This window comes from Anopheles cruzii, chromosome 2 (genome assembly GCF_943734635.1).
Source record: "Anopheles cruzii chromosome 2, idAnoCruzAS_RS32_06, whole genome shotgun sequence".
Lineage (NCBI taxonomy): Eukaryota > Metazoa > Arthropoda > Insecta > Diptera > Culicidae > Anopheles > Anopheles cruzii.
Window position 1 is genome coordinate 22,328,287 of NC_069144.1, and position 26,502 is coordinate 22,354,788.

The 26,502-nt window shown below is 47.2% G+C and overlaps 1 protein-coding gene across 1 annotated transcript; it reads right to left on the reverse strand.

Annotated features, from left to right (window-relative positions):
- Positions 1-92: 92 nt before the first annotated feature.
- Positions 93-23,944, reverse strand: LOC128267807 (CD151 antigen-like). The gene is made up of 5 exons (XM_053004732.1): positions 23,571-23,944; positions 4,965-5,156; positions 1,070-1,243; positions 704-877; positions 93-577 (listed from the first exon to the last, which is right to left on the reverse strand). The coding sequence occupies exons 1-5, from the start codon at positions 23,889-23,891 to the stop codon at positions 434-436; spliced, it is 1,005 nt and encodes a 334-aa protein (XP_052860692.1). The 5' UTR covers positions 23,892-23,944; the 3' UTR covers positions 93-433.
- Between the last annotated feature and the right edge of the window lie 2,558 nt (positions 23,945-26,502).

Sequence of the window (26,502 nt, forward strand, 5' to 3'; positions counted from 1 at the left end):
AAAGTACTTCATCTGTGCCTTTCCCTGTATTTCGGTAGGCCCACCTGGATTGGGCGGAAAGAAACCGTGGCGCCGACCTGTCTCTCTTAACAAACTTCTTTATTTCACTTTGTACACAATCATGGCCTTGCTCAACACTCGACCTTCCCGGTAGGTACACCGGGTGGCTTACTTAACCGTTTCCGTTTTTGGCAATTGTGGATTCACGTAGCTGGGGCACGGTAGCCGAGTAGGGTTTTCCACGAAAACCCCAGCTCTTGGCTCCAGCTTGACGGTACACAAAACTGTACATATATTTACACACACGGCCACTCTGAGGCCGCGCCGGTGCTTGTGGGTGCTTTCATATGCGCTGATCATCGTAACCGTAGATGAGACTGATGTTGTCCGGCAGCGGATCCATTAGTTCGACTATTGGATCCGCTGGCTTTTGTCAGTCGAGCACATTCTTCAGCTTCACGTACAGCGAGCAGGACAGTATCATGCCGAACACCTGTATCACGCTCAGCCCCAGCCCGATGGCGCCGAGCAGAATCAGATGGTACTTCAGGTCATCCGTCATCTCGTAGATACAGCCCTACGGTAACAACAACAGAGAGATAGGTGAAAATCTAAAATTGATCAACCCGCGAAAGGTCGCAAGGAGGTGGCCCTCAGTGGGTTGAATCGAGTGGGTTTGCGATTGGAATTGGACGGTACGCACGGTGTAGTGGATGTTGCTGGGACCATCGCGCAACCCGCACCTCGGCGTGACGGTGATGCAGCACGAGTCCGGCACCAGCCGGCCCTCGGTGGGCCGTATCAGATCTTTTCGCCTCGATCGCAGCCAAACACTGTGCCGCCAGTCCTCGAAACGGACGGCACCGCAGCAGGAAAACTGCACCGCCCGCCAGGTCCAGGGGCAGATTTATTTAACGGCCAGCAGCAGGATGGGACGCCATTCACCGTCAGTGATGGAGAGCAGAGGGATCCGGAAACGGGAAGGAAGATAAATGAAACAACATTTAATTACACTCGAACAGTGTTTGGTTTGGGCCGGTTTAGGGACACCACGGACGACAATACGGACCTCGCGCTGCATACTATCGATGGCCATCGTTTGCCGCTCGCTTACACCGTAGTTCGCCATGAACGTCGCGTTGAGGCTGTGCTGGAGCTCGGTCTCGATTTGCGTTTCGTACAGATAAGCTAATCCTCCTACGATCGCTTCCAGCAGAAACACAAACAGCAGCACGAACGTATACTGGAAGTGAAAGAGAACCACAGATACTGTTAGAACGGGGGCGCCGGGTGGGGAACAAAAAATTGAATGGCATCGTATAATAAAAAGATCGAATAGAAGATGAAGCACGCAGGACACGCAGGAGTTGCGAGGAGCGAGAGAAAGGAGAACAAATTACCATGACACACTATGGGGAATTCGTATGGGACAGGCGGACATATTGGGTTTTAGGAAGAATGTAAGGTCAATATTTTATGTGTAATAGAAGCGTTCAAGTATAATAAATAACCTCTTTACGATATTTTAAGTATTTAAACGCCTGAGTTATGCAATCTGCGTGACTACCAAATGTTTGGTATGGTAAGTAACGTAACCGAACAAATGAGCGCCTAAATGTATGCAATATAATTGCACGCGCGTCAAGCGCGAGCCCCAAATCTTAAGCTTGAAATATTTCCCGAATACGAAAAAGCGCGAATCGATGCCGTTGACAATGGAGGATTTGGGGTTTTTGGCGGCCCAAAACGGATAACTCCCAGCGGTAACGGACGGGCTAACCTGCATTCGGTTTGATTTATTGCGTCATAGACATGGTGAGCCGGGCCTGGGCCTGGGCTTGGGCGAGTCCGGGGATCACTTATCGGTACGTTTATCATCTCGGACGATTTATCAAACCGGAGACCGTTCCGCTCTGTTGGCGCTCGGAGTTCGGCTCGGTCGGTCGGCAAGAGAAGTCAAAGTCGCGTTGGCTGGCGCGCGTTAGGTTAGGTAACGTTGCGTCCAGATCATGACCCCATGGCGCGCCCCTACCAGGCTGGCTGACTGGTGTGTGTATAAATCTCATCCTGTTCGTGCAACGACTTTGGGAGCGGTGTAACGGAACCAATTTGAGTTACTGTACACGTTTCATTGTTGTAAAAATTAGTTCGGTGCATAACTTATTGGCCAATTCTGGGCCATTCATGTGTGGACTCATGTGTGGACGATACCAAGTTATCTATTTAATTTTGTCTAATGTAACATGTAGCGGTACAATTTGATTATTTATTTAATTGCTTTAGACACGATGAGCTTATCTTTTGGGCAAATCTTAATTTTACACAAATTTATTGATACTGTCTAATAGCGCCCATTTGCCCAATGACGCCACTAATGATCAGCCATTTGATCGTTTTACAATCATGATCGAGGAACTACGCGCGTTGCCTGTGGTTGAGTAGACAGTTCGTCACACACAGCGCCGTGAGGCGATGGAAATCCTCCTTCTGATCAGCAGAATGCATTAATGATAAGCATCAACCCTCGAAAAATTGAAGTGCCACGAAGATATAGACCAGTTTAGCCAGAAACCAGAAACTGTGGCCCATTTGAGATGGTAAACCATTTCGACAGAGGCGCCCAGATTCGGACCCGGGTACATTAGCATACGTCAATGTAATCGACGAATCAACTGCCCCCGACGATGACGGTCGATGGTCCATCAAAAGCGCCTCTCATCATCGCACGGTCCTCCTGCGGCAACCCAGATGTCCACCGATTCGGTGGACTATAGAACGACGTTCCCCATCCCGAACCGCGGCCGGCGGCTCCTGCTGCTATCGCCCCGAACCGATCTCGCCCAGTTTGCCTGATTTCAATTCCGAATGCGACGCAGCGGCAGCATTAGTCCGGGTAGCAATAAAATGAAAATCGTGACCGCGTGCGGACAGTAATAGAATTTAATTTATAATCGAACTCCGCTACTTTCTTTCGTGCCCGAGTCCCTTCCCCTAGTGGACGCCGCCGCCTTGTTGGGAGCTCCCGCGTGGGGCGAGGTGTATTGTAATTGAACTGGCCAACCACTCGGGGCCCAACGATGGGCACGATAGAACGCATGTTCCGACCGATGGGCCGATGGTCACCACGTGACAAGGTGTTTATGGTAGGCGCGCGCGTTCGGCAGCCGATGTCCGAGGGGGTGGTGGTGGATGATGAGACCAACCCGCGGCGGGGGGAGGTATATTTTAGCATTCGAACAGCAAACATTAGCCGAGGCGTGAAACAGCGAATGTTTGGTCACGGGGTGGCCTTCGGTACGCGCAAACACGTATCGCACGCACGTACGGCCGACAGCGAATGTCACATTAGTGCCACCGGGAATTTGAGGTTATGTAAAAGCACTTGCACGAGAAGGCGGGCGAGGCGGGCGAGCTCGGGCGGGGTGGTTCGGGGGCCACATAGAATAGAGCGAAGAGCGCATAACATTAATTAATCGATTATAAACTTGTCGCTGGGACGTTTAATTGAACATACATCAATGTGATTAATGGTGGGGCCGGGAATTTGGGCACCGAAATGTGGGCCCTTTCGGCGGAGGATGGTGGGCGCACGGGGTGATTAGCTCCCCGAAAGCCAGAGGAGCGCTGTCACACATGACTGGTTCTGATCCAATTTCGATGTTCGACTTTTGCTCAGTCGCTGACCAGAGTGGTATTTGACGGACGGTCCGAACGGAATCTCTGACAATTCACTGATCTCTGAGTGGTGTGCGTTGGCACTCTTGAAATCATTTGTTATCTTTGTGCTGGGTACACCAGACTGCGCCTATCGAAGGCAGTACGCGAATGTCCGCGGATCAGACGTCGTGTGGAGGGGATCGTACGGGATACGAAACTACTGCGAATCTCCATTTACAGAGGGCATTTAACGGCGTTAACGTCGTGTCTTCTGAGGGCGAAAAACTACCAAGACATTTAATTTGTTTGATAAAACGAATTGATAAAAATAAGGACCAAAACTGGTAACTTCAGCCATTAAGGATAAACTCACCTCTCTTTAAAACAAATTTACAAGTGACGCTGATCTTTAAATTAATCTGCTTAAGAAACTGAAACATGGCAGATTTATAAGGAGTTTGGTGTGCCGAAAACACCGAAAGCATCAAAACTTCTCGGCCAGAAATTAGCATTCCGTTTCGCGCAACTTTGCCCAACAGTTACACTGTTCCTTCCGGCGCCGGTTTTGCAGCGTTGGGCTCGCGAAAAGTTTGGGTTCTCATTTACATTAATCATACTCGGCTCACTGGACCAAACTCTAAACAGCTTTAAACGGCCCAGCAACTCCGGCATCGGTTGCTGGCCACCCCCGGCCAAGTTGGTCAAACGCGTGTAGTGAAGGTGATGAATGTGCGCGATCAAGATGGACCAAGAATTTATATGCACCACGGCCCCGACATTTGACTGTGACCTGTTGTAGTGGCAGTGGTAATTATTCATCGCAACTCAAACGATCTGCATCAAAGACCCATTTGCGTGAGGTCGGAACGGTGAACATACCGGAGATGCCGTCTAGGCAAAGTGGCCAGGTCGAATCCGGTTCAGATGCCACTTCTTATCGAACGGTTCCGTCTTGAGCCGAACGTTTACTGAGCCGTCAGCGTCAGCTGTTCGGCGTTAGTGCTATCCGGAATCAATCGGATGATTAATAATTCATTGCTCTCAACCACAAAGCCGCAAACAGCTGCGAGAAGGAAGTTTGACTGCAAACCAGCTGCACGAATATTTATGAACGTCGTCTTCGAAGTGAACATCCTGGCGTTGCTGGAGTGGTTTCGGATTTTTTAATCGAAATCGTGAGATTGTGGGAATATTTGGAATAGTTCGCAAATGGCCTTCAACCATTTTCGTGAATAATGTGGCGGAATAATGTAGGGCGGGTGTACTTCGGGTTTGAATGACTACTTTAGGGCAAAAACGATACTTACTATCAGCAGCACAGCTCGTTGCTCATGCCAAACGCCACAGCATCCGAGAATACCGCCGGCCACTGCCAGGACGCCGGCGGTCAGCAGGGCATACGTTCCGATGGCATAGTTTGTGGTCGACAGGAGCGATATGTACTGGTGCTTCCAGAGCACGGTCCACAGGGTGACACCGATTATGACCAGGCCCGATATCTGCAATGAACCAATGGTATTCGGGCGGATTAGTTTAGAAATGGACGGAATTTGAGACAAAATTGCTAAATTTATTATTATTTTCTTTAATGATAAGAAGAAAAAATTTAGCTAATACACACAAATTGAAATATCAAAATATTTGAGAAATTGTAGTGTTATATGTTAAGAAAACTTAAAGCTCACAAATAGTATTTAAATTTAAAACTCAACAAAACACCAAGAGAAACGAATAAGTAATTGAATCAAATGGGCAGGTCCGCGGTCCGCCGTACGTCGCATGAAACACGTGTCCTACTTGCAGTTTTTTTTCTCCACCTAGTCGCCTTTTAGGTTATATCAGCTTTAAATTTGCAACAGTAAGATCCTGTAGCGTCTCTTGAGTGTCTCTACAACGGATGAGTGAACTACAATCAGCTGATTTGATTGCTTTCTTTCCCTTTCATTCAATAGAAGATCAAAGAAAGCTTCTAGAATTGAATTATTTCCAGTCGAATTATATACAACCGTTTAATTATACACATCACTTTAAAAGAAATTGCATAAAATCAATTACAAACCGGAGAAGCGGCGATGTTCGATTTTACATGATTAAATCGTACACAGCCTTAGGTCCAAACAACTTCGCATCACGAGACGATCCGGATGACGATCAGGGGAACGGAACCCATTGAACAAATTGAATTGATGGTATTTTAATTGACGGAGCTCCCTACATTTTCCCCACGTTCTTATCTTAACGTTCCCCATTTTTTTTTTATTCGGGACTACACTCGGCGTAATCCAAATTTCCCGGTTCGTTCCATGAATGCTGCAGCTTTCGGGAATGTCGAGATGTATGCTCGATTTGGGTCGAGGCCTGTAAAACCGGGGGCCGAACTTCACCCGAAAACGATTCCAACGATCTTTTCCCTACTGTTCTGTGCTCAATAGACGTTACAGTTAACGTTTACGGTCCCTGGCCCAGGCGATTGGTGTTCCGACAACGAATTCTGAACGATGCTACTTTGCAAATGCCCCGCAAGGCGACTCCGGGCGGCCCTGAATGCGCTCTGGAGGACGCCAATCGAGGCCGTATTGAATTAAGATACAGAGATAAAGATGGCCGACGCCGGACTGGTCCGGTGCTGTTTGCTTTAATCGGGTCGCTCGGCCAACGGTCCGGGACGAGAAAATCTAGAAGATGGGCCGGACCAGAGGCTTTCCACGAACTGACCGTGTGTCATCGATTCTGCCGCCTGTCGTAAAGCTCATCTGAAACTGGTGTGTTACTGGGGAAGGGTGTAGTGGTTCGTGATGGTACAGTATTTACAGTTCGTTGCGTCACCGCACGAGACATTTAGCCATCTTCGGATCGGACCCCATATCGGACCGAGCGTATCCAATCAATCGAATACTATTAGGATAATAAACGTTTACATTCAAATACAAACCAGACTGCGATGGCAATTTCGAAATGAACCCAGAAACCTAATGGTACCAGCCATAAGTAGGTGCATCTTGATAGTGCCAAGCCTTGCCCTCAACTGCAAACAGTTTGCCCGCCATCTGATATCAGGAGGAGCTCCGGTTACCTCTAGACTATTCTGACTCTACCACTGAATGCCTGATACTTCAATAAAGTTTCCATAAAGTAACAAGCATCGTACAACAAACACACGAAACATTATGCGACCGGTGCTAACCAAAGCCGTGTTTAATTTCTATTAAGCTGTTGATATACTGTATTCACAGTGACTGGTTCCAGTGGATTTTCCCACGCCGGAGGCGTATAGCATTCCCAAACCGCCAGCCCACGACGGCATCGAGTGGCCGCTGGTCGCCCGGAAGGCACGACACAGCTGGGCTCCGAAAATTAGGTGCTAATGATTCAGAAAAATAGCATCAGGCCCACGGGTGTGTACATTTCGTTTGCATCGACATGCTTTCTCGATAGCCGCGTGCGTTTCGGGACCCGAAGGCTCATAAGCAGCCCACCAGGCCTTAAGCAGGGCCGGTAGAGATAGCCGGTACCTGTGTGTTGACATTGATATGTTTACAATTTACCGCAAGTGTGCTTTGCGACAACGGCAAAGGACACATCTACGGTACGGCGGCGGTGGACGGTGGATCGGATCGAGGTATCGAGCGTGTACCGCTATGTTGTGTTATGAGAACATTTACTGGCAGGCTCAAGGCTCGTCAGAATGTAATATTACTATATTCCACAAACAATGCCTCAGTTGTGTGCGCCAGCCAAGTAATTATGTGCTCGTCTATTCCAGTGCTGGTAAGTGTTGAATACACTCATTTGAAGGTGAGAGCAAGAATCGATGCTTTTCGATGAGTTTTACTGCCTGTTAGAAACAGCTAGAATAGGATCAAGAATTCAACGCGGCAATATAAACATAACGCATGAAGCGGATAAACATATTTAGATAAAAGTAGGATAATATCTAGATTGGGTAGATAATAACTAGAGGAAAGTACGTGAACTCTTTCTTTTTTGGAAGAGGATCAGAGAGGGAAGTGACACAAAATGTTGATCAGTAAAAGTAAAAAATTTAATTAAAAGGAAAACTGAAACTGAAGGAAACTCGATTCAAAACTGTGTTATTTCTTAAATTACGGCTCCAAAGCCAGCACTGCCTTAAACATTGGTCTTGGCCAATGCTCGCAGAGAGAAGTGGCTTGTATTCACTGCATTCTTTATCAGACTTCATACTTAATCCTGCAGACTTATTTTAAACATAAGAGTAGGATATTTTCACCGTTCTTGTTTCTTTCAACATCTTTCATGGAAATTCTCGTGTTTCGTTCAATTATCCTGAAAGTATTTCTATCGCTAAGAAACGGATGTGTTTGGAAATGCTCAGAACGTAGAATGAAGCGTAAAACCTTCTTTACATTAAGACGGGCAAAAAAACCATAAACACAACACACAACCTGTCTCAGTCGACGGAACATGGACAGGACCGATGTCGGGGCCTTAATCGATTTTGCATTTGGCAAACCTCTTGGCACCAGATCCCAGCTGGCGCAGCAGAATGCCAAAGCCATAAACCATGCGGTTAGCCACCACAACCTCAGGCCGTGCACACACACGACTCATGCAGCCGGCGCGCGTTGATAAAACCGCAGGTCAATGAAGAATCCAATTTAGTCGGGGAATCGGAATAATTCATCGTAATTGCCCCTCAATGGATCCGAGTGACAAACAAACGGTTCTGCATGGGTCCGGCCGGGCCCAAGTAAATTGCCGACCCCGGCCCCGGTGGTGATGCATTCCAGACCTCGCCAGGGCCGCAGCATTATAATGCTGGTAATTCATCAAAAGGCTCGGCCGTAGTGCGGCAACACCACGCCGCAGCAGCACCGGAGCACGACACCAGCGCACGCGCCACGCTCGGCCGGACGGCCCGTCAGAGGGTCTCTGGGTAATAGCAGTGTGCGGGACTGCCTTCAAGTGGAAAGTAAGATCGATTCGAATCTCGGTTTGAATGCACCATCCCGCATGCACGCTTACGTCAGCAGGGTCTCCGGGCCCACGCCCCGGAGGACCGGTTGGCAACGGCGGTTCAGATCAAGAGGCTAAAGTCACGCGGCCACCCGCCACCAGATGCCCGCGGAAAAGGGGTTCTGCTGCTGTTGCTGTTGCTGTTGCTGCTGCGATTGTAACTGATTAGCGCCCGCCGGAACGAGCCTCTCGCAGTGCGCTCCGCCGGTCGCATCCGAAAGGATTGATATCGGCTTGGGAGTGCCAGGCGCCCGTTTGTCACAAGTGCTGCCACTCAGAAAGAGAAAGAGAGAGAGAGAGAGAGACCGCTGGCAAGTGGTTTGCTTTGCTTGCTTAAGTATGCTACCAATTAAGGACGGCCCGGCTTTTACGCGGTCCGCGGGTCTCTGGCAGGCCAAGTGATCGATACGTGCGCCCTGGGCTGCGTACTGTTACTTTAAGTAGCCGATGTTCCGCTTTTTCTTGCCGATCTGGAGCAGAAGTTTAAGAAGGTTCAATGGACGGGAAAGACGAACCTTTGCGAAGGAAAAGCAGCCAGAGATTTTGAACACGACTGAGCTATTAGCAGGAAGCTATTTTTAATACCTCACAGCTTCAGTGTCAAGAAATTTGAAGCAAAACAGTAGAGTAATTTATAAAAATTTGTTAAATTTCTCTTGATTTACATCGATTTACGAATATAACATTTGAATGATTGGATAACGTAAATTGTTGTTTTAATTTGGAATGGCCGTATGGGAAACAAAACAATCTACGACGACGGACACTTTGAGAGAACTAAACGACTTACGCAATAACTCGTGGTCCAAATTACTACAGTCAATTAATCGTGAACCAGCAAACAGCAACAAAATCTGGAAATTCCTTAAAATCATCCAAGGAAGCCACAAATCCACACCCCCTTTGAAAGTGAATGGCGCACTCCTGCTAAACCCCCAAGAAAAAAGCGAAGCCATTAAAAATTGCTTCGAAAAATCCCATACAATAACGCAACACCAAAAAAGCCCAATGGACAGAAGGGTAGAATCCACCGTCAACGACTACAATAACACCAGTTCAAACATAAATCTTCAAACCGACCTGATTAAGCCGCGTGAAATCCAAAACATAATTCAAAACCTCCAAAACAAAAAGTCAGTAGGTCTGGATGAAATAAACAACAGATCGCTTAAAAACCTTCCACGAAAAGCAATCGTACTATTGCAGCACATATTCAATGGATGTCTGAAAATGGGCTATTTCCCACAAGCCTGGAAAAAATCGAAAATAATCGCCATTCCCAAACCCGGCAAAGATACCAGAAATCCCGAAAGTTACAGGCCAATCAGCTTATTAAGTTGCCTTGGTAAACTATTCGAAAAAGTGATCGCAACAAGGCTAAGACATCATGTGGAGAAAAACAACATAATACCCAACACACAATACGGTTTTCAACCGTTTCTATCTACCACTCATCAAATCTACAGACTAACTAGTAACATCGTACAAAACAGGAAAAATAAGAAATCTACAGGACTTGTACTGCTGGATACGGAAAAAGCTTTCGACTCCATCTGGCATACTGGTCTAGTATACAAATTAATCCAAACAAAGTTTCCCAAACAAATCATAAATACAATACAATCGTTCCTCTCCAACAGAACAAACACCGTACACATCGGAAATGCAAAATCGACAGTATTCACACCAACTGCAGGAGTTCCTCAAGGGAGTGTCTTATCTCCACTCCTGTTTAATATATACATCTCGGACATCCCCAGAGCTCAAAACTGCACACAGTATCTATATGCGGACGACTATGCCATCAGCGCCGAAGGGAAATCCCCAAACAGTATCACGAACAAACTAAATGGAGCACTCCAAAAATACTCCAACTATTGCAATACATGGAAACTTAAAATTAACAACACAAAATCTGAGGCCATCTACTTTACAAGATGCACAAGCCAACGCCGAACCCCAAGCCGTTGCCCAATAATTAACAACACCGAAATTCAATGGAAACAATCAGTAAAATATTTAGGAGTACTCCTTGATAAGCGTCTAACCTTCCAAACGCATATCGAAAATATAGGGCTCAAATGTGAAAAAATATTCAGAAGCACTTACTGCTTCATCAACAGAAGATCCAAATTGTCAATAAGAAACCAAATCCTTATCTACAAATCGCTAATCAGACCAATCATGTCATATGCAGCCCCCATCTGGTCCAGCTGCGCTCAAACACACTTACAAAAACTCCAAACAATCCAGAACAAATTTCTTAAAACCATCCTCAACCTACCTCCATGGCACAGAACAACAGAAATTCACAAAATGAGCAACATCCCCACTTTCCACCAACACGTTGCAAAGTTGTCACAAAATTTCCATCAGACAATAGAAGAGGCCAGTAAATAGAACACACAACTACCCAACCTGCTCAACCAAATGTAAATTAGCTAGGATACAAGTCTAAATAGTCCAGGCCCAATAGCCTTAAGTTTAGATAAGGAATAATTAAGTTATGTTTAAGTTATTTTAAGACCAACCAGCGCAGGTTTTTTCTTGCAAATTTTTCCTGCATCTACGTCTCCAGCCACCGACAAAGGTCGAATAACGATAAATGCGTTACCACCAGATTAGGTTGTAAATTTACATGACAATGAGGAAAAGATAATCTGTACCCATTAAGAGCCACTTGGCAAACCACTATTGTAAACTACCATATCAAACATGTGAAAATATACTACTACTACTACTACACTTTGAGAGAAATAAATATTTGGGCCGTCATATTAACATTATTAACATTATTGGGCCGTCATAAGACTTATTGGATTTCTTAGAAACTATCGCCGAACATTTAACATTAAAAACACGTGCTTGGGAGGCTCAATCTCTTGTTCCCGTCCAAGAACTTGTGAGATAAAAGCACGCCACCCGAGTCGTTGTATGATAACCGAGGCGCAGAACGGAACGGAACGTCCACACACCAATCTACCACCGAAACCGGAGTCGTTTTTCAATTCGTTTTCGGTGAAAGGAAACGCGAAAGAACCGAAACTTGTCTATCAAAAAGTCAAACAAACGCACCAATCCGTAATGTTTGGATAGGTTTTATGGTTGGCATGTTCATAAATTCCGCCCAGTTTTTTTCTTCCCGGAAAGTAGAGTAAAGCAGAACTGGAGCTCGGGCACATTCCTAGTCGCCTGTACTGTTTGTACTGTCGTAGGTACATCCTATTTGCTTTGGCGTTTCATGTCGACAGTTTTTATTGTGATTAGGTCTCGGTGACTCGGTCTGACCGTTGACGCCAGCGAGCGGACGAGGCGTTCGGAGGAGCGGCCACGGTGCCACGTTCGGAACATGCTATATTTCACTTAACATGCATATTGATAGCGAAGCGAACGTTTCCCGTTTTTTTTTTTAATTTTAAGAACCAAGAAAGAGAAGAGGCCCCGAAACCCATGGGGCTCTCTACTGTGCCGGCAGCATGGAATCGGGCCACGGGCAGCATATTTTTATCGCCACCCGTAGCATATCATTGACAGATATCGAATGCGGTGCGGTTCTACACCGAAACCGAGCCATCCGTACGCGGGTGGCGTTGAACATCGAATATGAATTTCTTTCAAATTGATCACGACTCGGCAGCGGCGGCAGCCATGGAGCATGATTTAAAGCAATAAAATTAGTCAATTTGGTAGGGGGCCGCCAGCAAGATTCATCACGTGGCTTAGGCTGGTATAGAAACAGTCGTTATTATGAGTCTTGCTTTTTATTGATAATGTAATGCTAATTCGTTGAGTTTTCGTGTCGTGCGTTTGTTCCGCTGCGTTGTTGATTGTTGGAAGAGCACGTGCCACAGAAATTAAGCGTTCCGATTTGGACATTATCCCATTCCACATTCAACGCACAGGTTCGAACCGTGGAAAAATGTTTCGGAATTGGATTTTTTTGTCCCGAAACATAAGGCGTTCGTTGTTATTGTAAAGAATGGTTCAGTTCGAACAGGCAATTTTTTGTCAAAATATTCAACTGTATATCGGTATCTAGATTGCTTCAAGGCTTCAAGAGTATGTTACGTTCCTACAAGATCATCAAATAGAGCCACGGGGCCGCTTCGCTTCTATCGTCAAGATTGTGCCATTCGCACAATTCCACGAACCGGTGTTGTGCGTGGGTATGAGCATAATTTCCCAATTTTCTGCGGTACCCGTCGTGGGCCGGTGTGCGCTTCGGGCCGACAAAATAATAACCCGAGCCCACGAAACAAACGACGTATGTTTTTTGGTGGGGCCCAAACCACCGCGGCATCCTTGACGTCCAACCTTCGTCGGGGCCAATCAAAAGCCTTGCGTAGCGGGACGATTCAAGAGGCTCTTCTAATTTATTCAAGTGCTCTGAAGAGAGATCTGAGAGCAAGCTCCCAAAATAGACGGCTATTTTAGGGCCCTTTTTTCACGACTGTACTCTATGTCCGCCATGCTAGAAAATAGGCATTGTCACGATTTTAATGGATAAGTGGAAGAGCATGTTTTAAGATCGGGATGGCACCGTTGCTGTGATCTTTCGTTTTCCGTTTCACAATTATGCATCCAAAAGATATCCCAAACTGTGCGATAGGAAGGTGATTCTTGTAAAGTGAATACCATTTCTGTGAATCTGTGTTCTGTGTTCTATCTGGTAAAAACAGCAACAAAAATATGTTTGTGGCTATGCTGCGAGGAAACCCATTAAAGGATTCAATGCGAAAGTCAAACTAAAAGACGCTCAAACGAATACAATAATACAATGCCGGACACAATGACTTGAATGAAGCGCCTTTCACCGGAGTCGGAGAAGTTAGGCACCCGAAACGAGTTACACGCGGTGAGGACAGCAGGACATTTCAAGATTATTAAACGACGCGTCAAATGTGCGGAATCTTCCGCTTATTGCGCATCGTTTTTGTTCCCTTCAAAGCTCCCTTCTTTGAAGTGCACGGAAGTGGCGCATGCTGCACAAAACATCGGTGCACCGGCGCACTCAGCACCAGAATGCATTCGTTGACGGTGCATCCAGCGTTCATCGAGTCATCAGCGCCCATCATAAAGATGTTTGCCCGACCGGTTACGTGCGCCCGACGAGTCCAAGGCACGAGAAGGCACTTTAGACTAGAAAGGCTGCCTGCCTGCCTGGGACTGGCCGCGTGAAGTGCCTCCGTCTCCGGTGACGGGATGTCCGTGACGAGAAGCTCGGATATTTCTTCGGAAATATGGGGACGTAAAATTCATCAGCCACGCATAAAACGCTTCAGCATCGTGCCGTGTCCTCGTCAGCGGGCACCAACGAGAAAGCGCGATTTCGTGAAAGAAGCCTTTGCGCCAGCCGCATCAGGAGAATGCTGTTGAATGCGCTGTATAACGATGGCGAACTGACCCGTTCGTCGTTCGTTATTTTCCTTCAAACTGTACGAAATTCTGCTATTCGAAAGGAAGCATAAAATAGAAATAGCACGCGAAACGCTACGTTCAAGTTGTATTGAAGCCATCTTCTGCGAAATTTGATGCAATTCCACGGTTTGCCTTCACCGATGTTGGTCTAGCATTATTTCTAATAAATTTCAAGATTGTTTAATTGGTTTTACATTTCAGTAGGAGTTTCCGGCACTGTTTTATTGTTGCAGAAACAAGACGTGAAGCAATAAACGATTTAAAACTTTCGTATTGAATCCTTTAATGTGCTCTGCTTTGCTATAGTCTGTTTTCTGCTTTATTCACCTAATTCTGTTGCCTCGTGTACCTTATTTGCCTGAGCCGTTTTAACATTTTATCTAATGTTTCATCTGTTTTCAGCCTTTTTGAATGTTGTCATCTCGTTGATCAGTTTTTACTTCGCTGATGGTGATTTTGCATTTGAAACGTAACTTTTTTAAATTTCCAAAATGAATTGCGAGTTTCGTAGAGATTTTGTTCAATTGAAAAGTCAACGTAAAATTCAATTATAGTTTAGTGTCTGTTTTTGCTAATTATCTGACAGCTCATGTCAAGTGTGTAATGTTCGCGTTATGGACGTGCAGCAGCCAGTTCTCGTGGTTTCTCGAATGGCTAATGGCATTTTGTGTCATGTTCAACCGGTTGCAAAGACTGATTGTGGGCATCCTAATTCCGAAAATTACACCAAGGACCTCTTTTGTGTTGTAGTTCTCTTGCGGGCGAGGATTCTATTTTCATTGGAAAGCAATCAAAGCTAATGGAACACGACCCTAAAAATGGCCCAACCTGCCCCGCACACCGCAGTGCTATGCGGGCTCAGCAAAATTTAGAGTCATCATAGAGAGCTTCGCCCTCGCGCGTAGTGGTCTCGATTTCCAAATAAAACCTTTCCGTTTCGTTTAATTATTTGCTTCACTCGAGTTCCATTGGCAGGCTCGAGTTGGGCAGCGCAAGGCTTCGAAATTGGTCCTAATGAATGATGGCAGAAGCAAGTATTTGGCTCACATTCTCCACGAGCCCGAACAGTTTACCTAAGGGCGCCCGGTGGCGCGTATCGTCGTGCCGCATACACACTACGGGCAGGACCGGTGGTCTTCCCCAAAACATGCGCCATAAATAACGGACTGCTCTGGACTTGCCGCCCAGAATCAGGAGAGTCAGAGTCGGAGCGGCAGCAATTGGTTAGTAAATAAAAAGCTTTAGTCTTTCGGTACGATTTATGGTTGACTTCCGTTCGGACACGTGGCACCGTGGTCGTCCGTGCACGGCGGCCACCCCGGGTGTCCGGGTATCCCCAGTATTGACGTCCGTGCTGTCACGTAAGCGTAATGAAGAGTCCGACGACGCACTGACGTACCCGCACGGTGGTAGATTTCGCACTGATTCCCGGGACGAGCTCTTGGGACAAAATTCGAAGAAGCCCTTCCGCGCGGCTCGGGCGAGGTCCTAAGCGATGAATCTCCCACTGTGGGGCGCTGTTGATTGGTACACTGACGACGAGCCCGCACACACACGCGATGCCGCAGAAAAAGTATAACTACTTTCGGACCAAACACACCACCAACCAGAGACCGCACTGGACATCCGCGTGAACTTTGCCGTTGCCGTGCCGTCGGAGGGTAATAATTCTTCATTTGCTGCAGTCGAAGGCATAAATTAGTGGGTTGGTACACTTTTTGGGCCGTTCAGCGGCCGGGAAGCCTGGGCTGGCCCAGTCACGATCGGTCGATCGGCCGAACGCCCATAAATTACACGATTCCGTGGCGCGCTTTCCAACGATGACCGTTAAACTTGTGACAACCGTGGTACTTCGTGTCTGGCCGCCATGTGCTATTACCAAAACGGCTCCGTTTGAGTGAGTTGAAGGAACGGAAAATCGATAGGGGCGGGCGGTCTTCCAGAGCAAACTAGGCAACAAGTAACTGTGGACTTGAATTTGTCTCTGTGAATAAGTCTCTGTAAGTCAATTCAGTATTCCTGATCGTTCGTTAAAGATTAATCACATACAAGATTGTTAAACCTTAAGGCGTTAAGGCGATGGATTAATTTTGTTCTAGTTGAGTTTGTTTGTTTTGAAGTTGAATTCTTCAGCGAGCTTCGTTTACTTTTGACACATTACATTACATTAAAGCCAAACGCTACGCTTTTGAGCATCAAGCTCTAGTCAAGAGCTCTAGTCGTGAGCATTAACAACTCCACCTGTTGCGGCTTCTTGACGCTTTTCTTTCTGTGTTCGTTTACCTTTTGGCCGCACCCGTACACTGTAACGTTGCTTTATTTATGTTTCCTCATTTCATATCTTTTCGAAGGCGGCCCCCAGATAATGTGCCATATGTGCCGGTTGGGTAGTTTGCTATGCGTCACTCGAGAGACAGCGATGAGGCTTTCCGCATTCTTGCGAGCTTGACTCGAGTCGAGTAGTGTGTCTGAGAGCATGGACGGGAAGTTCCACCCGTCAACCGATGCGAGACCGAGGCCCCGGGTACGCCGGAGTGAGTACGAATTGCGGCCCCGCTGTCTGAAGTAGTCGTCGGACCCGAGTTGTCGACTCCGAGCGATGATTTCATGAGCATCCGCCTAGTGGTTCCCCGTGAGGTTCCTTGTTCTCGACGTCAAACGCGTACTCACCTGATGACGACGGCGGGGCACACTTCATGTGTACCTTTTGTGCCGACTTTATGCTTCGTTTGCTTCATAAAACATGCTTCACGGAGGCCTCATCTCTTTGCGAGGCCGCTCCGTCGTCGTCGGGGCGCACGAAGTCAGGCGGAAAGTAAACCAGTCGGATGAGGTAAATCAAATTTATCGTCATTGTTTAATCATTATTTGTTGTCATAATTACCCGGGCGTCCGGGCAAGCGACAATGAACACGGGGCTCATGTTCTGCTCGGCTGCTCGAACCAATCGCTAATGGCAGGATGGTGGCCACCGATACACGATTTATAGGCCATGTGCCCATGGTAGTAGACCGGCGTCGTCCCGGGCTCAGGACACGGACTTACAACACGGATTACGGTAGCGGATGCTGTACAACAAGTTCACCAACGGGCGGTACCGCCCGGCGCATAGAAATCCGATCGGAAACCGGTTACAACCATTACGTCGATAAGCTCGTCCGATAGCAGTTTATGAAGTTGCAAATTATGCAAAATGTCACAGTGTCACAAATGGGCCTGTGACTAGGCGCGGTGGGCCCGAGTCCAAGATCCGAAATGCGATGTAGGATAACAGGGCGATAATCAAATAGTTAACCAACTTATACTAGTAAACCACAAACAGTCGTGTATGGCATTCATCTGTCATGGCGATCAGTAAATTGGATCACAATTAAGATGTTACGATTAAGCATAATGCGCGTTTGAGACGATACTCTTGGGCTCTTTGAAGTGTTCAGCTGTTGTCTGTTACTATTATGTCCCACCAATGTAATCGACACCCACATTACACCTGCTCGAGTGATTGTTTATACTGCGGTAGTTCGAAGGAATCCCCCTATCCGACGCTTGTCCACTAATCGATAACGCTCCCCGTCTACCGCAGAGCACCATCAGGTGGTGGAATTTGCCAAAACAAACTCCGGAATCGGGTTCTGGTGCTGGGACTACTATCGGTATCTGTTCGACCCAGATCGACTCATTAGACTCCGAGAGCAACACTTTATCACCGTCCCGGTACAAAGGAGCAACAAGTCATGAGTATCCAAGAGAGAGCGGCAATGACCAGGGTAGCCGATTGTTCAGGAGTCGCTGGGTAACCTCGTCTCCCATTGCAGCCGTCAGGCCGTTGTAATGGGGCGAAAGATGGTGTTGTTGTATGGAAATGATACTTCAACTTCTGCTAGAATCGAACAGCATTCTCTGGACTTCAAATATTATCTCAATATAACGAAAAACCCCTCACCCTCTACAGTGTTTACCTTACCAGACCATTGTGAAGCGTGAAGTGTTCCTTTCTTGGCAGTCGAATAGCGAGCTATCGATCCTCCACACACCAAAAAAAAAACGAACGGGTACGAACGAAACAATAATGACACAGATTCCTAGACCTAGACTTGTTTGTGGGCCGGGGATGAGGTAACGCACAGCAGGTTTCGATCGGACCTGTCACATCTTTATTTGATCACATTTGTAGTTGGATCGGGGAGTCGGGTGTGACACCTTCAGAAGCCCCGAAGCCTGTCACGGTGAGCGGTTTTCGTAAGCCGGTGTCGCCAGCCGAGGCAAATACTTGGCCCCCCACCTCCGAAACGGCGGGCGGGTTAGCTTAGCGTTTCGAAAACACCAACGCCTGGATCGAATTTCGAGACTTTTCGAGTAGCCCACCCGCCCCAATCGATCGTGGCGTGGGTTGATGGAATAGTTTTCAAGTACAAATCAAACACAGCCAAAACCACACGCCGCGCTGTCGCTGCAGTGTGGTGTGTCCGTGCCCCGGAACTTCCTTTCCCCAAAACCCGGGAACACCGGGTGCGGCAGGCACTTTAGTCTGACGAAGACCTGGTTCGGGTGTTATCGAGGAGCGGACCTGAAAGAAAATAGTTGCACACAAATGTCAATGTTTGTTGTCGTCGTCCCGTCCTTTTGGAGGACTCGTTACGATCCCGGCCTGGAGGACTGTTTGTGCAGCCGAACGCTTCGCTTCGTGTTAGAAGTAGTAATCGTCTGTGTACGGCTTTTAAGACGCGCTTGCGGAAATTATGTGCTCGCCAACTAACGAAACGGGACACGCCGGGCGCCCTCTATCGATGGAATGTGCAAATACATGATTTTATGTTCCGGTGGACCACAAAAAAGTGGACCGAATCGAAAGCGATGCAACACACGACCGGTGGCTGGGGTCACCGATGGCGCCCACAGAACCCGGCCCCGACTAGAGAACAGTGCGGAACGGAAGCCCAGACGGAACGGCGAACTGAAGAAAGCGGATCCGTCGGATTTCAGCGAGATCCAATTTTCTACCAGGCTCAGGGTGGCGTTTCGGCGCTTCCGGTTAAATGATAGATTTGACAGGCGGCCCGGGTGCTGTCATTTGGTGCTGATGTGTGTGGCACAATATTAGAGGGCAGGCGGCACACGGACGAAATTCGATTCGCCGAGCCCCAACACGAAAGTCATAATTGGCACCTACACGTCAGGTGCTGCTGCTGATTGAATGTGCCGAATGGGCCCTGCACTGCAGATAAAATCGGGGGGCCTGATGGGGGGGACCGGGGAATGGATTGATTCTGGGGCTGCGTCCCGATGTTGGCGCAACAATGCGGTTGTTGCTTACATGCAATTTAAGCCCCGCTCAACCCGAATGAACCCGCTGGAATCGTTGGAGTCCGTTTCGTATAACGAGAGAAATGTTCATTTGGTTGAACTACTGTTGACTTCTTGAAGTCGGTTCTTATTAGACGGTCTTATTTCAAACAATGCTGCTTTCAGTGTGACAAATGATAGCTTACAATGGTTTCAATTTATTTATTTGTTTAGAAAAGTCATCAAGCTATCATGCCTAAAAGACCGGCTTAGAATAGGTGCGAAAATCTGGATGTTAAGAGTAACTCGCCCAAGCAACACAGTGATCCAGGACCGCGACAAGTAGACATGCTAAAGTTAAATGAAGACGAAACACTGTTGAAGCATAAGCATGACCAATAGCTATAAGAATTTAAATGAGTGTTGGATAGCACACCAACCAATCACTAACGATACATGTTTTAGCATTTAAAATCAGACAGGGTTTTATTAGTTGGGTTTATAGTTTTTGTCTACAAAGTGTGATAACTCAACTATACTGTCAAAAATAGTATATGTTTCAAAATAAGTTAACTCAAGTTGAAAAATCCTGAAGCCAATCGAAAAGGCTCTGGCAAATCATCTGGCAAATCGATTTTGCGAGATCACTGACACCAGGGACTGTCCTAGGCTTCAGGTCGACGTCAATAACCTTCAGACTAGGTGCAGTAGAAACAGTCTGGCCGTGTGTGTTAGCAAGTGTCAAACCGTTAGCTTCAGCAGAAATAGGAGCCAAACCTTTGGGATTACAAGATCTGCGGTAATACGCTAACTAGGGTTAAGCGGGTAAGTGATCTAGGCGTTACCTTGGACAACAAACTGACGTTCCAGGAACACATCGATAGCCTGATAACAAGAGCGAGGAAGAAGCTAGGACTACTCATAAGCATGACTAGGGAGTTTCGGGATCCCGTATGTCTTAAAACTATTTATTGCTGTATCGTCCGATCGATTCTGGAGTTTGCCTCGGTCATCTGGTGTCCTCACTTCGAGTCGACAATTGCCCGGCTAGTTGCCCAGTGTTCATTTGTGGCTGGTCTGATTACGGGCCAGATTGATTGTAGATCCATTCTCAAAAAATTTGACTTTATTGTGCCGTCCCAAACATCGCGCATCGCGCCTACCTGCCTTTCCGTTAGTTTTAGTCGAATAGTCTCAGAGCAATTCGAACCTTTAACGTTTGCATGCATACAGTTTAATGCTAACTTTAAGTACTTCGACTAAACATATCACTTGACAGCTTCACTTGGAGCTCATCAATTTGGATTGTACAGCTTCATCACTTTGGATTATACATTTACGCTCTTCTGATACGATGCAGGATATTTTGTTTTGTAGCTGTTCACACTACAGTTTTAGCATTTTAGTTCTTACGATACGATGAGCTTCAAATGTAGAGAGTGATCTTCTGTCTACCAGTTGCGCATCGGATCGTTGGCTCTAATTATGATACAACTGCGTTTCGCCGCTCGCCATAACGTTCGGGATATCTTCAGGGAATGTTAATAAAATCTGCATGCCGAGGTAGAGGCTTTCCAAAAAGTTTTCCGAACCGACCCGATAGCAAGAAAGCCAAAGTCGGGAAAGAACTGAATAGGTAAATATGAGCCAACGCCCACGGTATGTTGTTGTTGAGAAAATGTGTCCGTCCGTCCGTCCGTCCGGCCACCCGAGGCGATGGGTGTCAAATTGGGGCAAACAGCAGCAGTATTGTGCGGTATAAGAAAATTGGCGTCCGCTTCGCGTCCGGAGATTTCCGGCCAATAATGTATCCCTCCGGTAGATTATCATCCGCTTCGTGTGGCCCCGCCGTAGCTTATACTGTCGTTTCTCACTTTGCAGTCGGGGAGTCCAAAGACACCGGGCCGGGGTCGGTCGCCCGGCCGCCGAGTGGCACTCTTGAGAAAAATATTTCAAAACAAGGGAATACTCACGATCCTCCCCGGGCCATGCATTCCAATGGTCATCAATTACAATCTGTCAGCGAGTGTTTTAAGAGTCACTTAAGCGCACAAAACGAAGGTGTCCCTCGGCGGGATCCTTCATTCTGATTACGCCACGGACCCTGCCACGGCTGACTGTTAGAAATTGGGGCCGTCGGAAAAAAGTCGGAATGCCTACGAGCATTGCTGATGCGAGAGTACATGTCGGGCGCGATTCGACGTATTTCTGGTCGTTTATCTCCAATGTTTATCGCTTCTTTTGCAAAAAATAAAGCAAAGCCCCGGACACTTTGCATTCAGACCATGGCTCAATTTTGGCCCAAGAGGCTTCAACTTCATCTGGCAACATCGGATGATTTGTTTTGATTTCGTGAATTGAAAACATTCACGGGGACCAAACGGCAAAACATGAACATTCCAAATATGTAGCCACCCGTGGGCTCGGAATTGTGCTGATGTGTTCCGCCGGTTCCGCTTGACGCTGGATTAGATAAACGACAACTTTATGGGGACCGTTTAGCAAACAGTCGGGGAGGAAAAGAATTTTGGGGCCCCCCGCTGGACTCCTTTGCCCGGAAAGTATCTCAACCCTAATAGGGGCACGTTCGGCGGCGGAGGAGCCTTTCGCTCGAAATGTTTCACATTCTGCATGAGTCAGTCGAATTGAAATTATTTAATATGCCTCGGGCGCTTCGATATCGGTACGATGGCCATTTTTTTCCTCTCTCTCTATCGTTCGTTTGATAGGTGGCCGCAACTGTCAGGCGTTAGCAACATGTCGGATTAAAAAAGGCTTGAAACCAGTTCCAATACTCCGGGTGTCCTTCCATGGCCAAGAGCGGCGTTGTCGAGCAATTGAGTGGCTTGACACAGGTGTGGGCCAAAACACAACCTCTAACTCTCAAACGGACGAGCAAAGGGGTTCAGCGGTTCCGATTTATGTGCTGGCCAATATAAGTTGGGATCAAGTTTAATGGCAAAGGTACGAAATTTTATTAGCTGCTCCCTCTCTTTTGAACGTACTTCAGCAAAACGGAAAGTAATCAGCGAGTTCATATCCCCATCGTTCAAAGCTCAGATCTCCGCAGGTTAAACGCTCAGATTAGAAACGCGTCAATCGTTGAAATCGTTACGTGAGGAGTTTATCTGTTGGCAACCGCCAAGCTTGGTCGGCAGATGCTCTTAAGCTCAAGAGAAATTTAGTACATTCAAAGCTAATTAGCGAAAGCTAATGTCAGCTCATTAGACGTAGTTGCGCAGCTCAGCAATTAGCACCGTGTCTGTCCGAACCGCAAAGCTCTAGACACAAGCTGAAACCAACTGTCGTTTCACTTTGGCAGCGAGCTCGGATAGCGGAATGTACTTAGGGAATTTTGCAGACTTATCTTGTTTTTTCTACCATTGAAATCGGGATTCGAAGGTCAGGGCTGAATGTGCTTAAAATAAATATTGTTCCACGCGAATAGTTTATCGCCATATTTCTACCCATTCAAATCAAATTCAAACTAGCTAGAACCTATCCATTTTTGACTGTATTCGATAAAGTGTGATAATTCATTAACTGTGTCAACAATGATATAAATTTTAAAATGAGACGAAATTTTGAACCAGAAAACATGGCACAAGTTCGATACCGATGGAATAAAACAATTACCCATAAAATAATGGAAAATAATAGTAAAAAAGAGTGAAACGAAAGAAACACGGTTACACAATTTGTTTCGCTATTTTAGAAACAACTGAGCCGCTTAAAATAAGATCAAGACTTATTATTCAATAGTTCTATTCTGAGCTTTCTTTAACATGAAACAAGAAATAAACAGTATACGTTACAACAAATATTTAAATATGAATTATTTAGAACAACGAAGTAAATGGATGTGTTGCTGTCCCTGATGCTGCTTTATTGTTGGCATTTTTAATTTTTAATCTTTTTATTTTAAGTTTGTCCTTCCTAATCCTTGTTTAGTTTAATGGTTCAATCAATTGGTTTAACAGTTTCTGCGGGAATCAGTTCGTAAAGCTCCGTGTTTTCCCTAGTAAATTATGTAGCAGAGCATGCCTTGACCAGCATGCAACATAAAAAGGAAGTTAAATCTCTTTTAAAACGAATCACCGTTTTTTAAATAAAACAACGTCACTGCGATACTTAAAACCAAAGGGCTGCCTGTACGGTTTCGCCAACGTCAGTGACGTGTCGTGATAAAAGCACCCCAACCCGGCGTAAATACTTACCAAAAAGATGGTGTTGAATATGTGCAGGGAATACTTTATGAAGTTAATGCTGCAGCAATCGGAATCGCGTGTTTTCAGCTTCGGCGGAGTTCCGCCGGGCAAGGGTTTCCGGCCCGAGCGCGACCCACCGTTCTGCCCGTTGCTGGTACCCGCGCTGACGATGACGGGGCTCGGGGGCTGGTGGCCCTTCCGGCTGCGCTGGCCCACCGTCGACGGGGTGCCGGTCGTCGTGTGGCCCGCACCGTGCAAGGAGTCTGGATCGAACGGCTCGATCTCGGATGCGTCGTCCGACCCGAGAAAGTGTCCCATCGTCGAGGACATCCACGGACCGTCCGGCTACAGCCAAGCTTCACAAAAAGCTCTTTTCTCTCCCACCCACACCAACACACACCGACACAAGTTAGGAAAAGTTCTTCCCCACACACAAACACACACAATCTCGTCGCGTTCGCGCTGGTTATCGGTTATTTATGGCACGGTGAACAACACAGGGCCACAGGCAGCCCCAGTATAATCGATTTGGTTTGGGGTCTCACGGACGGACCGCCGAGTTCTAACGAGTTCGCGATGGTATCATAAATATTCTATCGTGTTTGAGGCACCAGACTTGCCAACTTGGCCGACCGGGGGCGGTCGGGACAACTGCTGCCGCCGATAGTCCGACCGACTTGAGGGTATTACCTTTCTTTTTTACACTTTTACCTCCCGGTCACGGGGATGGCGGGATGGCCCACGCACAACTGTCCCCCCCGGGGGGACGACCTCAGGGTTGTCGGGGAGCGCGCGCGCGCGTTTGCGTAAAGCAATGATTTGTGGGCCTGTTCGGGGCTGGTTGGCCTTCAATTCTTCGAGTCCGGTCGGACGACGCCACGCCACAGTCGACCAGTGCCGGGCGAGCGGTTTTCAAGAGATTTCGGAAACCCGGACCGAACGCCGGAAAGGTGGTCAATTAAAATCTGCCATCAGCAAACGGCCGCCACCGCAGGTCTTGTGTCCTGTGGATGCCCCGGAGACGTAGCAGGACATTATAGGCGTTTACTCCCCGCTCCGGTTGCGCACCGGGCATTGTTTTAACGATTGTTTCGTGACCGGCGGTCCCACTGGAACCGTGGAGACGGCACCCCAAGTGTCACTGGGAGCGTTTCTGGAGCGCTGCGTTCGGCGAGCTCCGGGGACTCCCCGATCGAATCGAATCGAATAAAGTGGCCGTGCTTGGCCGTGGTTGGCGATGGTGATGACGGTTGATTGAATGCGTGGTCGCGTCGTTATTAAGAGGCACCGCTGCACCGGCGTCGTCTTCGGTCGTCCGGACAAGATTTTGCTCGACCGTGGGGCCTTCTTAATTCACGCCGGTCGATGCGTGTTTTCGTTTGATGTCTTAGTGGCTTGGGACTTGGGAGTGGAATAACCTTCTGCCAATGTAGTCGTGTAGAGATTTTTCGAGAATCAACAATCCCCAGGTCACACGTCACGAGGATCTGAAATTAAGTTCAAAAGAGAAACAATAGGTAGTTGTTCAAAATAAGACTGGATAACTAAAACAATATTATTTTCTATGCTCTACAAGACGTGGACCTGGCGAGCAACGAAGCAGCAGACATGAAGCAAGTTTTCTCCGTTTCTGCACCGTAAGATGAAGGCTCAGAAAAGAATTTAAAAAATGCAATGCTGAAATCGCATTTTATACCGCCCGAGAGTTGAGTGCATCCAGGGCCGCCGCCAAACAGTTTGACTCATCATAACTGTTGATTCCGTCGAACGTTGATCACCGGCGATTCATCAACGTGACTGCCACCATCAAAAACCGGGCATGGCAAGCGAGATGATAACCATCGCCAAAGTCATGCTTCGATCAGCAATAAAGAAGCCGCCCTTTTTAATCATCATTACTGAGAACCGCGACCGACCGAGGTCCGAGCTCCATTAACCCCGTCGCGGTCGGTCGCGCTGACGAAGTGCCACGTCTCGTGTGAGAACCTTGCGCCACTTTAAAATGGCCTGGACTCTTCCGTTGTAGCAGGAGTTCGGGAGGCCTTGATCACGTGTTTATTACAATCGTGCACAGCCAGCCAACGGCGCGAACGGAACCTTTTCGGAATTCCACCGTATAAAGCGCAGCCTGACGCGTTGCTTCCCCAGAGTGGAGCATCGATCATCAATGATGATTGGCGGAATCAATAAATTTGCGGCGAAACACTGTATGCGCCCTAACGGTACAATGCTGAGCCCGAGGCACATAAGAACAGAGACGAGCATAAGTGGAACTACATTTTACAAACTGAGGAAATAAATAAAATAAGTAAAATGTTACCATAAGTAAGGTTTTGCTTTCAAGACGAGCGCAGACATTTGATCTACGGACGACCCCCCATCGGAGCAGTGCGATTTCAAAGATTTTAAGCAACATTGATTTTTCGTAAATACTCGTCTTTTGCTTAGCACCTTCGTACTGGGTGCTCTTACTTGAAACGCTATGCTTTCTGTCAGATTTTAAGACGCCATGGTGTCTGCACCTGCACCTTAAAGCTTCCAAACGCCCAACACCAGGAGCTCCGTTTAGTACGGTAATTATCGGTGAAAAGTGTGAGGTAAACAATAATATTTGACATAACATTTAACTACCCGAACCGGGCAATAATGTGGTATGAAAAGTCAGTTAACTGCGAAATGTAAAATGTCACATAAACATTATTGCGCATGGGCTACACCGCGTGACGGTGTGAAGCGTGTCATTTGAGCGTCATTGGACCATAACGTGGCTCGCTTATCGGACTGCTGAAGATGGTGACTCGAATATCGCATAAAAATGGGGCTTTACACTTCGGGAATTCGTTTCTGTGCGGTTGTAATCAGCATTTGGAAAGCATAAAAAACCCACGTACCCGCTGGAACACTGCACTCAGCCGAACAGAAGTGAAAAAGTTTTTGCCGC